Below are 14,057 nucleotides of genomic sequence, written 5' to 3'. Positions count from 1 at the left end.
TTTGTGCTCACAAAAATAACTTTGGACAAACATCAAAAGAAACCTACAGCAAAGTGTTCCTTATATTTCTGCCAAGATACTGCTAGACAAATAATATATACAAAATGCGTCTGAACATGACAAAAGTCATGCAGAGTGCTGAAATCTGTAAAAAAAAAAAAATTAAAAAATCCTGTAGCTCTTACAAAAACGAAAATACGATGATCAAAACTTAACACATATTCCCTGTTGGGATAAAAAAGTGTCAACTGGAATTCCCTTCCTTCCACACCTAAAACGAACCTGAAGGTGCTAATCATAACCACCTGCTTAATGTATTATGGAAAGAAAATTAAACTCTGCACATCAAACCACCTAGTCAACTATATCAATATGTCTCCCATTTCAGCCATCTTCTGTTTTGTCACACACTTCCAAAGAATCCACCTTTCGGCTGACATTTTCAATAAAAGCAAATCCCCATTTTAAGATCAGCCATCGTTTTCTTAAAAACTCACCAGAGTATCCAGCAAGCGCGGCTGCCTGGATGACTGGCTTGGACTCTCCAGGACGTTCATGGACAGCATGAAGATGGCGGAAACCACCTCCGCTCATACTCAGCCGCAAGTCATTGCTTGACCAACTGTCTGCAAGCTGATCTTGATTGGTCCAGCACTCTGGGACTGTCTGAAATGGTGGCTCACGATGGTCATAGTACTCGGGTGTGTAGGGTTCACGCTTGAAGACGCGCTCAAAGGGATGGGGTGGCTCGGCTTGGCGCTGGTCAAGGTACTTGGCTAAAATAAGTAAAAATAAACAAGTTGTATGAAAAATATATTCCTCCAAAACTATGCAATTTTTCCAAATGATAAAACAGAAACTGAATGGTTATAAGAATTTAATTCTGACAGAGTTGGAATTTTTGAGAAAATGATTCACACTGCTGTCAAAATCTCGTCAATTATGTTTAATTCCACCAAAACTAAAAAAATGTTTCCTACAAAGAATTTCTCCAATATATTTATCACTACTGTCTCTGATGAAATGTGATCAAGTTTGTGTAATAAAAAGCTGAATCAGAAAGTCGGAATCCCAGGGAGCACCTTTCAATAAGCCAAAACAAGATATGGGTAAAAAATAATATTTCAACGTCCTTCTTACCATCAGTTAAAAAAGTTAACATAAATATACTTCACAATGTTATGAGATGTAAGTTACATTTACCTCACTCGAATCCATTGTCCTCTCATACAAAATCCATAAGAAATACCAGAACAAGCTGTCTTCCTTCGACGTTAAGTATTATATATACATGTAATTCTACTCCATAACAACTGTTCTGATGATATTCCTAGTTTCTTGTGTGAACTTTACTAGGTGCCTCTTCCTTTATATAAAACTTAACCAGAACCATTAAGCCGTTTTGGGGCCCAGTGGCCCAGAAACAAGAGTTTTCGAAAGAGAAAGATTTAAGAGAGAACAAGAAAGATATTGTACCGTACCTCTACAATCTAATGGTGGCCTGTACTTCTGCTCAGGAATGTTGGGGTAGAACTCGTGCTCGTAGTAGTTGTTTGCATGTGCAGCAGCATGCGTTGGGTCGTGCAGGCGATGGTAGTCTGCGTCCTCTCCGTATCCTGGTGGTATGAGCTGTTCTCCACTCATCTGATTCAGTGTGTGCATGGATTCAGAGATGGGATAAGCTCCTGGGAAGAACATAATGATAAGCGGTTACGCGGGCGGACGTGATTCGTCACAACAACAACCGTGAACAAATGTTACCTCGATGATTATTATTGCCTCGTAATTTTCTACAGATGTTACCGCCACTTCAAATTGTACGACTTCCCGGCACTATCTCTTTAGTTGTTGAGATTGTGACCCGCGGGAGGATGTATTGAGGATGCTCCTTATCTGCTTGCTAACAACGACTTCCACGGCTTCGTGCAGAGGTGCTAAGGGCTTACAGTTAATGCCCCAAATGCAAGGACTTGACAATTTGTTCCGTTTCTCCTAAATGCGATCCAAATTCACATCCTGTGCTCATATATATCACGATTAGCGCACCATATATGGTGAGAGGCCCGGCAGCGCTCAACCGAGCCCTCGATTAAAAACACATGCGCTTGCTGTTTAACTGACTTGTTTATGCCTCGCGAATAGAGTACGAACCAAAGTGCCTGTGAGAAGCTTTTCCGTTCCACACTCAAAATCTCAGCTGAATACCCAGCAGTAAGGTGTACCACAAAACAACTAGTAGCTTTAACAAGATGCAGAATTTCACTGAGCATCTATCTTCATAACCCCTCGACTTATTGCCTACTACCAAACAAGACTAAACTTCTCAAAAATTACTCCATACCAAAGATTCTGTCAAATTAGACTCATCTTCCACAGTTAAGTCATTGTTCTCCCCCTACCACCTCGACCATGGTGCCATCCTGTGATAGCAGCAGATCATGACGGAGACTTCCTCCCGATGGCAGACATCTTGAAAGTGATGGATCACTAAAGGCAATGGTTAGGCAAGGTATTTGATTTGTTAATTGAAAATGTATGCTTTCTGACTCGGGAGAGGAGGGGGTGTGTGGGATTTACCAGATCTGAAGGAAATGTTCAGTGATGTCTGACTTATCTGTTAATCTCTCTTTCCCTCATTTTTATTTATTTGCTGAAGATCAATTGGAAGAATTATTTTTCAACTATGAAAATTGTCAAATATACAATTAGTTATACAGTTATATTTTAAAATTCTAATTCAAACCTTAAATATGTGAATCTTATAATGACATTCAGAAAAGACATTGACCAGCATGTAGTTTATCTCACTAAAATAAAACAAGATCACATCTGTCCCACGCGTAAAAAACCTGCTGATTGGCTCAGTATGGGTTGATTATCCAATTGCAACAGGTCTTCTGTTTCCACAAACCAATCATAGAGGTGGTTACTAACAGGTGAATTACACAGAGGAAACTAGCTCCACTTGAGCTGGAAGTCAGACACATGAACTTCAACCTATTTCAATGACCATAAAACCTGTGTTTAATGAGCATCAAACCAGACTTATTGTATGTTTCCATCTCTTTACTGATTTTTTAAAGAACTTAAATAGACTTATGGAGAAAATAAGCAGTAAACTGCAGTCTTTTATTAAAGGTTTTGTCGGGGGGGGGGGGGGATATTGAACAATCACTGGTACAGTTCTATTCATGAAACCCTATACCATTCCTTATCACCATGCTAAGTGAGTTCATAACTTATAATATTTAACCTAGACAGCATAAATATTTTACACCCAAGAACTGTACAATTAAGTAGTTTTCCCAGTTTATTCTTCTTCTTATTATTATCATTATTTTGGTTTGAAAAAATATTTGGAAAAATTTTCCTATCTTCCCTCAAGGAATTGGGCATTTGAAGAGCAATCATGGTTTTCCCCAGAGGAAAATAACCAAGTTGCTTTAAAAATTTGTTAAGTTAACTGTTTATACAACAAAATTATCCCCTTCTTCTTCCTTTTTATTTCTAATTCAACAAGTGCTGTGCTTTGTTGCTTCACTCACTTTAATTTCACTACATTCAGAATTTAAAACATGTTTCCAGTTATACAAAATAACTATAATTCCAACTCATCCTATCTAATGCCTAAATGAAAAGAGCGCGATCTGAAAGCTACACTGGTAAAAAAAGAAAGACATTTGCACTACACATAATAACATCCAAACTCACCACAGGCTTCATAGTTCAAAACGAGTGCCATCAGATAAGGAGAAGGTTAGCAAGGTATTTGCCTTTCCACAGGAGTGTCAACCGTGCTCTGGTTGAGCTGAAGTACTGGTTAACCAAACAAGAGACCCCTTTTATAGCAGTTTTCAACATTTGAATTTTCCCTGAAAATTCCCTGCTAATCATGTATTTCAGTGCAAATTGAAGGTGAGAACGGGTTTAATTTTCCTTCTAATAGTTGTTAATTGAAAAGCAGATTTACATCATCATCTTCTGGTGAAAATCCTCACTTTTCCTTTCACACCTCAATTTCAGCATACATCCCTCTTACCAGAAACTTTGGAAAAAGTGTCAAGTTCTTTTTCAGAGAATTTTTTTTTTTTGCACTAATGGTATTAATTAGTAATAAATGCAAATAAAAACTGCAGGATGGGTAATTACCACAGCTATCATTCAGGTTATTGGAAAGTTGGCAAAAAAATTTTCCAAGAACTACTATCAGAAATTTCCTCTTGCTATCTTTAGTCCTGGGTCAAAAAATTCTTACTTATGATTTTCAGGAACATTTACCAAATTTTACATGCATTTCTCTCATATCATGGCATCACATTTTACGTCTAGAACAACGATTACTCTCTAACGAATACTAGCATAAATATGACCTGCATTCTAGGGGTTATTGCCATGTTCTGCAGGTGCATCCCCCCGCGGCGCAATCACAGGAAAACGTTCATTACGCTAGAGCAGAAACAAGGCACTTTGCGATAGGTCATAACCTGCGTCTATAAATTACTCCTAAACTGACACAGTTTTCTAGTATGATGGTCTGCAAAAAGGGAAAACGGGGCACTAGGATGCCAGACTGCAGACGAAAGTTCAGCCTCGCCAAAACAAAACTTCTTTTGATCTGCTTCAAAGATACGTTTTATCTCTTGACACTGTCAAGTTAAGAAGTGATGTACTGATTTTTTTTAGGTCCCAAAATCTTTTCATCGCTGTTTGGTAGTGCATGTGCACATGTAACTTTGTGTTTATGAATGTACATAATTTCTCTGCCTTATATAAAGTGCTATTTATAGATTGATTATTCAACTTTTTTGTCTGCCTGCCAGTCCTCTTTCCTGAACAGTATTGAAAAAGATACCTCAGTCCTTCATTCATTTTAAATGTTCTTATCGATTTCTTTTGAACTTGTTCTTTTCCATATTTTTTTTTTTTCATTCATGAAGTTAAAGGGATAATAACTCTTCGTTTCGGCCAAAAAATGAATTTTCCTGAAGTAAACAACAATTTTCCCATACCTACCAATGGTTATTGAATCCATTTTTACATTCAAAGTTAGTCCCTGGTTTTTTTCTAAAAAGTTTGGTTTTTTGTTAAAATCTCTTAAGAGATTTTAACAGAGTACAGCCATCAATGGCGGTCACATGGTCTAAAGACGAGCTCAGATATCAGAATAATAGCTATGACTGCCGTTTTTGTGGTAAAACAGAATATATTATATTTCTATGAGTTATTCACAATGTTTTTATTGTGAAATATAGATCTCATACGAAGAGTTATTATCCCTTTAAGGCAAAATTCAAATAGTTTACAATACTGACCAAAGTGGTCTTTCTTTGTGAACATTCAATACTATAATTATTATAGACAATTTTGAACAGCATTACGTGATCTAAATATTTAAACCAAGAAATCACTTTGATCAGGAAATTCACTCAAGACTCAGACATCCTTATGATGCATTTTAATGACAAATGTTCTCTGTTGTCATTGATTTTTGTTTATCATACATACCTCCAAATCCTGAGCCAGAAGTGGGAGGGGGAGCTGTGGTCGCTGCTGGTGAAGGTTGTTGTTGTTGTTGTTGTTGCTGTATTGGTTGCTGTCCCTGTTGTTGTGGCTGTTGCTGTGCTGGCTCTCTTGCTGTTGAATAAATTGAATTGTAAATAAACAACTTCTAGGTGATCACCACTAAAAAAAAACTTCAATAGCAAGTGCTTTCTGTGTTATTTGTGTACTTTTAAATCTAAGACAATTCTTAAAGAAAAAGTATTCTTTCAAAAAAGAAAACCTATTTCAGTTTCGCAAAAAAAAAAAAAAAAAAAAAAAAGATTTGGCACAAAAGCATCTGTCAGAAAACTTTCAGTGGACTGTAAAAAATAGATAGCTTAATTTATGCTTAACTCTCATTGTGTGTCTGTGTATTAGTCATTTTCAGTGTTGGCACACAACTCAGAAAACATGACTTTCTACTTAGAAGTATACATAGAGCTTATGCAACTTAATGCTTAACTCAAGAAAACATGATATTTTTTTGTGGAATTCTAGAAAGATCCAACTAACAAAACAAATTTTCTAAATAAAATTGTATAACTCTAGAACACAAAATCATAAATTTCAACTTCATCTTCTCAGAAAATTTAAAGTATGTTGTTAACTGCAAGGATTTTTCCACATTTACAATCTGATGCAAACAGTCTAGTACTTAGAGTGATAAACTATTCGGGAAAGAACATTTAATACTTGAAGAACTTTAAAAAGAAAAAGTGCAGGCCAAACAATGAACCCAAAATCAAGTCATAACAAACAAATTTAAATAAAAATTGAGTCTCTCTCATAATAGAGATGGAAACTGATGAATTATTGTCTCAACAGGTTAGAACACTCAACAGAAGTCTAAATAATCAAAAATGTTACACAGATTGCACTTTTACAAACAGTTATGAACTAAATGTCAAAGAAAATTCTAAATTTCATTACTTTTATCCTTCCCCCATCCCCCCTCCCTTTTTTTTTTTTTTTTTTTGCTAAAAAACGTCTGAAGCACACTGAATGCCAATAAGTTCAAAGATGACAATTTATCGATACCAATATTAAATAAGCAGGCTTTCCCTCGGTATGATTGGTTGAGAAAGTGCTAAAACCTGAATAACTGTAAATGACTGTGCTAATTATGGAATAACTGTTAACGAAAGCGCTAACCACAAAATTACTGTTAACGGAATTCAACTCATTAACACATGTACAGAGCTGGTTTAAGGCTTTTTGCTGCCAGCACCTGCCAGTTTAAAAGTTACCTAAGTTCATGAACCCATCCTCAAATACGGACTGACTGAAGTTCTCAGGTACATTGCCCAGTGCTGCCCTCTGTTGTTCAACTTCTAAAACATGAAAATATGGGAGAAATTTAGTTCTTTTTACAAAAAGAATGGGCTGTAAGATTCAGTCCCACTGTTGAATGCAAATGTGATGACAATTCATAGCATGACCAGTATTGACATCTCAAAAACTTCACAACTCATTTAAATGTGTTAAATTTGTGTTAAATTTCATATCTATTCCATGTATTACTGACGTGCATTTATTTAATTCCTACATTATCTTAAACACTTCCAACCTCTGACAATATAAATTTTCTATATAAATAAAAGATATTTAAAAAAAAAAATTGTTTGTTGAATTGGCATTATTATAAATTCATATATTAAAAATAATTCTTGGGACAATTTTTCTTTTTTTTTTCTAACCTATACCTTTTTGCATTATCTCCAGATGTTCCCAAAGAATTTCTCCCACAAATGGAGGACACAGAGCCAAGAAATCATCCTTTGGCAGGTCACAAAGTGTGGAGCCCACCATATTGGCAAAGTTCTGTACTTGCACGCCCTCTAGGTTGAACTCTCGGATTGCCCACTGGAGCCACTGGTAGATGTTGATCTCCGACCACTGCTGGGGGTCTGAATGAATGAAGGAATGAATGAATCAATACAACTTGATCAAGTAAAGTTCCAGGGCCTAAATATTACATGGATGAAATAAAACAAGGTTTTAAAAGGCAGAAATGATGTCCCAAAATCAATTCCCACAAATCCATCAATGTAAAATTTTTGTACTAACTTAGTATCAGTGGGAGATCAATATACCCTTTCATTTTTTGAATAGATGTAGGGGACAATATCATTCCACAAATTTTTAATTATTTCATTAGACCACAACAGTTATATCATCAATATTATTATTGATTTTAACAGCCAGCAGAGTCACACATGCCAACTCACTCATGTATGTCAACATGCATCCCAACTTTGTTGCTTTGACTGCCCCCTATTGTTCAGACTAATCACTAAGCTAATTTTTCACCACATGGATGGTAACCTGATGTAACTGCCCCCTTTTGGCAGTACTAACAACTAGTAGCTCCTGAGCCACCTTTTGACATCTTAATCCCTGTCAATCAGTGTCAAGATGGTCATATATTAATTGGATTAAAAGAAACAAAAAGTTGAACCCTTGGACAGGAAGTCACAATTCTCTGGTTAATTTAACACTGCGGGCGGTACATAAACTTTATGCTGTTGCAAGAAGAGATATGAATTTGGAGAATTTTTCGAAAAAAGTTTTATAAGCCTTCTGCCAGAAGTTACATTTCACTGGACACCTTTAAAATAAGTGTTATGGTGTTCATTTTACATAATGGTAACCAAGAGCCAGGGCCTAATACTTCTCATGAAACCCTTAAACGTGCAGCGTTAATTTCAAAACTTTAGAAGAAATTTATCATGTTATCACTATATGGGTAGATGAAAAGTGAAGTAATTAGAAAACAGTCCCAACTATCAGTAAGCATTGCTGTTTATAATTTTCAGAGGTGTGAGCAAACAAAGAGATGCCAAGTAGAAGTGAGCAAGTGCTCTTTTTCATTTCTGAGCAGACATGAAAAGGAATATAACTTGATGAAAATTTATTTTTTAAAGGAAAAACATTCAATGTTGCAATGTAAAGATCTAACATATTGCATTCCTTTCATGAAGTTATTAAAAAAGTCTGGAAGTATTTCAATAAATAGAAGAGCCCTTTGAAAAGCAACAAGAGACTTATACCACAAAAACACCAACTAACTGTGGGTCAAACTTAATTGTATATAAACAAACAAGCAAAAAATCAAATGTCAAAAAATATAATACTTCACCAGCTTACCAACTATTTGGTATAGGCCTAACCCTAGGTGCTACTAAATTTTCCCAAAATTTTTTCATATATATATTTTACAGAATTCTAGCTGGAAAAGCCTTTGATTTTATTGACCAAGGAGAAGTCTTGTCAAAGCCAGACCTGGACTGTAGACAGAACAACTGCGAGATTAGATTAACAATCTTTTCGCAGCCCAATTTCTATCCCTAGATATGGCAGCTTCAAACAGATCTCTCCACTGAAATTTAATAGCGGCTTTTACAAATTCAATTGAGAAAACCCAACACAAAACTGCTTCAAATAAATCAGCTGAGCAACCTTGCTATGTGTGACTTGAATCAAAAGTACTATTATTTTCTTTCGTGATAGATTTCTGAGAAGCAAAAAATTGTCATTTAAAAATTGCTGAGGTGATTGTTTTTTTCAAAGAACTTACAAATCATGAGCCCCAGGGAAATACTTTCCATATAACTACACTTAACAAAATTTTAGAAGTAAACTCATTGCCAATAACTGCACATGATCAATTAAATCCCCTTTAAGCTGGACAATGTCCTTTCTGTGTTCTTTGTGCGACCATGAAACTGGCATTGCTGTGGTCGTAGAAAGGAGGCACACGCAGAATGAATGCTCAATGATCGGCCAGTTGTCGGCATATAAATTTTTAATTTTTTTTCACTGTCAAAAGGGGCTAATCAAATATGGCCAACCCACTTGAATGCTTATTGCATTTTCCCTGTGGGGAATCTATTCAGTGTCTAATCGGGAATTAAGCAGTAACTTTTTGAGAGGGTCGCCAAATTTGATCAGCAAATCTGCAAGTCCGCTGTTCTGAATTTGCTTTTAGAACACACTTATTACACACAAGCCTATTCCCTGAACACTGGTAGGTGGTGTGCTTAGAGCTCATCAAGCCATGATCAGTTTAACTGCCCATGAGTCAAAGATGACACACTTCACTGAACCACAGCTCATACATCCCTGGTCATTACCATTGGTCACTGACACCACAGCCCCGTTTTGTGGTCAGACTGGTCAAAACAACGTGGACAATCGGACATAAAAACAAACTTCCCTCTCTTTGCCCTAATTCTTCCCCCGTGTATTTTAATGGGTAATCTGCAGAGTTCCTCCCTAAAAAGAAAACTTTGGGCACTTGTTGATTCCAAATGAAATAAAATCGGGTCATTTATAAGTCAGTATGTTACCTTATTGAAAAGTTGGGGGCATTCTAAGTCTCTGTGTGTCACTGTGCTATGTGACATAGGGACCGCTTCTGAAGTTGTTTCAATGACATCTGAAAGCTGGGCCGATGGGACATCTTGTCATTGTTGTTTTGACTCCTATTCATTGAAAAACTGAAACCTGAGGCCTTACATGTTTTACTTATAATTCTACATCTCCAAAAATCTCTTCATCTTTTTTGGACATGATACTCAATTGAAAGGAATCTCACCAATAACACACTAACCACACATATACCGCAGACAGCAGTATTAAAACAAACAGTTTGAGATAAGATCTCACAGAAAACAACCCTGGATATTTTACTGTTCTAAACCACTGTACAACAGTGGCAGTGATTGACATTCAATCTTGGACAATGGTGATTGGTCATCTCCCCATTTACGTCAAACAGAAGACAAGGAGGGTCCCACCTAACTGGACATCTTAGACAAATATTTAAACTTATGACAAATTTCCTTCTTCCATATTTTATGTGTGAGATCATATACATACATTAAAAAGTAAGTCACAAGAGCATGTGATTTGCAAAAAAACAAAATCATGATTTTCTAAAACCAGTTGAAACTGGTTTTAAGTTAAATAAAGATGAGTTTTTGCCAACACAGGTACAAGTGTATGGTTTTAAGTTAAATAAAGATGAGTTTTTGCCAACACAGGTACAAGTGTATGATTCAGAGAGCTTTAAAAAGAACTTGACTTGTCCTCATGAGATCACAGGTCATGCCCTTTTTATTGTTATAACAACAATGAGATTTTTCAATCTAATAAAATCTCCCTTTTTTCTTTCACCGTCTTTAATGGACAAATATAAAGATTCATATTTAAAAAACTATGAATGCTTTATGTATGAACCATTTACTGTGTGCAACTACCTACAAACACATACATGTAGTATTCTTGTCTGTATCAATGATATTTGCCCTCTTTTCACCTATTTTTTCTTTCTTTCTCTCTCAAACATACAAACAAACACCCAATCACACACATGAACAGTGTTCACATCTGATATTGTGCTCTCTCTCTCTCTCTCTCTCTCTCTCTCTCTCTCTCTCGTGTGGAAATGTGGGCACACACACTGTCACGCCCCCCACCTTTGGTGATCCTCAGCCTCTGCTGCTCCCTCTCAAAGGTCTTAAAGCTCTCTAGCAGCGCTTGGGACATCTTCTGGTTAGTCCCTGGGGTCAGAGGAGGAACCTGGGGGGTTGGCATATCTGGAAATAAATAGGATTCATCATTATATAGCACATATATATTATTATACTATTATACCCACAGGAAGGGAAAAATCACCTGTAACTGCTTTTTTTCAAAAATAGAGGAAAACATCTAAATAACAAATGCATATCTGAAATATGACAAATGGATAGGTAAAAAATTGAGTAAATGCCAGAAGTTCCATGGTGAGAACAATCACTTAATTAACATGCTAAGGGGTAAAACCTAAAACAGCTGATACAAATTTTCATTGTACTTGTACAAAAACTAGAAGGAAAAACATTTATTTGCAAACTAAAAACACAAACTTTTTGGCCTGCTTTTCTATTCACACTGATCTCTCTTAAGTTTTTCTTTGATAATCAGACTAAAGGAAAAAAATCAACCAAAAAAAACTGTAACCAGATAGCGCCAGGTGCCTCTGAAAGCTGTCCAAGAAAACCCCTTTCCTACACCAAACAAACATGGATGAAAATTGTAAAAAACCAAAATCCTGAAAAACAAAATTTTGTAATTTCTCACTGCATTAATGATTTACACTAAATGGAAACAATTACAGGCAAAATGAAGATTGAAAATCCTGAAATCAGGCATAATCCTGAAAACTAACCCATGCACAAACTATAAGTACTGCTACCTCAATCAAGTCTACTTGCATTTACAGATGTTAGCTCAGTCCTGTCTCGACAAAATTCTGATGTTCTGCTTGGATATGATCTGGTTTATAGTTCGTTATCATGTATTAATAAATTAACACATCAAGTTTTCCGTTTCAACTTTAGGCACTAATTTTCATAGCAGGTGCTAGAATCCTAAGACCTAAAAATTTGCGTGGGCAAACAGACACCTAGCTGAGTGCAAATTCACTATGTCTGCATAAACTTGGATCTTTTTTTCTCTCTAATTTTTGTAGTTCATACTAAAGAAATACTTGATATTATGCTAACATTACCTTTGTTCATTTCTAATCCTGTCACATACACAAAGGTCAACCACCTATGGTCACTTGATTGCATGAGACGTTTCTGCCAAACCAATTTATTCTTAGTTGTATACCTGATTTCCTTACCCGATTTCTTCTCTTAGTTTGCATAACTGAACGTTGAATATACTTGCCAACTTGTCTTTTTGCAAAATATCAAGTTTTCGGGTACCATGCCATTGTGACATACTGAGCCAATTGTAAACTTCAAATGAATCAAATGAAAATGTATTTAAAAATATGTTGGTTTTATTACTTGCTTATTCTCACCTTTGCCTTTACTTCTCCCAAGTTGTTCTGTTCTGCCTAATGTTACTCTCTACTGGTTTGGCACCAAATTTAAAACGGTGTCCTATCTTTAAGATATGAACGGTTTGGCAACTTTTTTGGCATATACTTAAAAACACAATTTAAACAAAATCCTCTTCAAATCCTCTCAGTTTCAAGCAAAAAAAAAAAAAAACTACAATCAAGCCATCCCAGTCTTCAGGTGTATTCAGACTTCATAGGAGCAGTTTCCTTTCTACCTATCCATCAAGTTAAGGTGTAACTGACCACTACTTCCTACCCCCTACTCTGTCCACTACTGTCTCTGGACAATTAACACATTAACTTCCTTAACTGACCAATGATAAGAGAGCTGTGCAGTAAAGGAGGGCTAACAGTGTCCACTGAGCTACACCAACTCATTCATCTTCCTTATTTACAACTGTTAAAGCTCTCCTTTTATTCCCCCCACTATAGGCCACCACTTCCCCCCTCGGGCCTTATCAGTTGTTAGGACATCAAAGTGACCCTCTTGGTCCACCCTGCTGGGTTTAATACACCCAAGATGGCCAGGTATGACCCAGTCCCTGTTTCGGACAATTAACCTGATGCTTGATTGAGGCTGGTCTTAATTAGTGGAGATCTGTTATGTCACGGTCCAGCTTGGCTGAAAAATTACAAAGGACATCAGCAAGTCCGGAGCACTGATATGATCTGATAAGGGCCCCTGGCAGACTTGGTGTTGACCAGTTTACATTCATCAAGATTCTACCTTTGGGTCTTTGCCGAATTGGCTTGGGATATCTTTTGTATTGATTAAGCTTGTTTGGGTGTCAAGTTTTGGTCTTGGCTTTCTGGTTCCTTTATGTTAATGCTGTGTTTGAGATTCGGCAATGTTTTGACACCTAGTAGTGCTAGACTTGTAGAACATCAAAGGATGGGCTGCTCATTTGAATGCAAATTAAATTTAAAACTTTAGTTCCAAGCAAGGTCCCTTTTAAACATCAAACTTAGAACTTATCCAGTTACATAAGTTAATCCTTAATAAAATGATTAAAAAAAAAAAAGATTACATGCAGTGGCCAAAAAAGGTGAACATTTGACAAGTTGAAATCATCTGAAATCATGAAAAAAAAAACTTATTCCTATACCTAATGAAAAGATGCTAAGCAAATGAGTAAAACTTCTCTACTAACATGACCCAAGATAGTATGTCATGTTCTTACTGCTGTGCAGCAGCAGTATATTATGAGATTCCTGAATTGTAATTCATACCATTTTTACTCAAACTGACGTCACTTCTTACACTTAATCATAACATATTAATCATTTCAAAACAAACTTTTATAACAATGTTGTACTTATCATGACAGACACCTTATTTTCATCAAAACTGCTCGCATCTTGATCAGTCTCGTCTTTCTTCAATGAAACCATACTTTCGTTGGCATAGGTTTTTATTATCTCTTTTAGTAACTTTTCTTCATTAAAGCTCACATTGATAGTCATTTTTGCAAGGCCCGTCATACACCCCATTTCCATAGATTAGATCGACCTACTTTGGATCGACCTAACTCCCTGGGGGACCCCCTTAAAGCTTGTAGTAGGCGGGACGGACATTTAAGTCGGATTATCTGAAAGTAATCTAGTGAGACTCCCCGCG

At 36.3% G+C, this 14,057-nt stretch overlaps 1 protein-coding gene across 5 annotated transcripts in view; it reads right to left on the bottom strand.

Moving 5' to 3' along the window:
• LOC106173687 (protein C-ets-1-like) overlaps positions 1-14,057 on the bottom strand; it is a 58,654-nt gene that overhangs the window by 5,933 nt on the left and 38,664 nt on the right. For 3 of the 5 annotated variants that reach the window (XM_087016668.1, XM_087016671.1, XM_087016670.1), the window contains 6 exons: positions 11,022-11,141; positions 7,245-7,448; positions 6,789-6,872; positions 5,506-5,634; positions 1,482-1,685; positions 498-776 (listed from right to left, as the gene is read on the bottom strand). In XM_087016668.1, the coding sequence (XP_086872794.1) occupies positions 498-776; positions 1,482-1,685; positions 5,506-5,634; positions 6,789-6,872; positions 7,245-7,448; positions 11,022-11,141 (1,020 nt within the window). Of the gene's footprint in view, positions 1-497; positions 777-1,481; positions 1,686-5,505; positions 5,635-6,788; positions 6,873-7,244; positions 7,449-11,021; positions 11,142-12,397; positions 12,581-12,753; positions 12,833-14,057 lie in introns of those variants that run through there. The other 2 variants (XM_087016669.1, XM_087016672.1) reach the window with 2 other exon arrangements.

This window comes from Lingula anatina, chromosome 7 (assembly GCF_051362555.1).
Source record: "Lingula anatina isolate TDL-2025a chromosome 7, LinAna3.0, whole genome shotgun sequence".
NCBI classification, from domain to species: Eukaryota; Metazoa; Brachiopoda; class Lingulata; order Lingulida; family Lingulidae; genus Lingula; species Lingula anatina.
The sequence above is the reverse complement of the archived record's forward strand: the minus strand, read 5'-3'. Positions and strand labels throughout refer to the sequence as shown.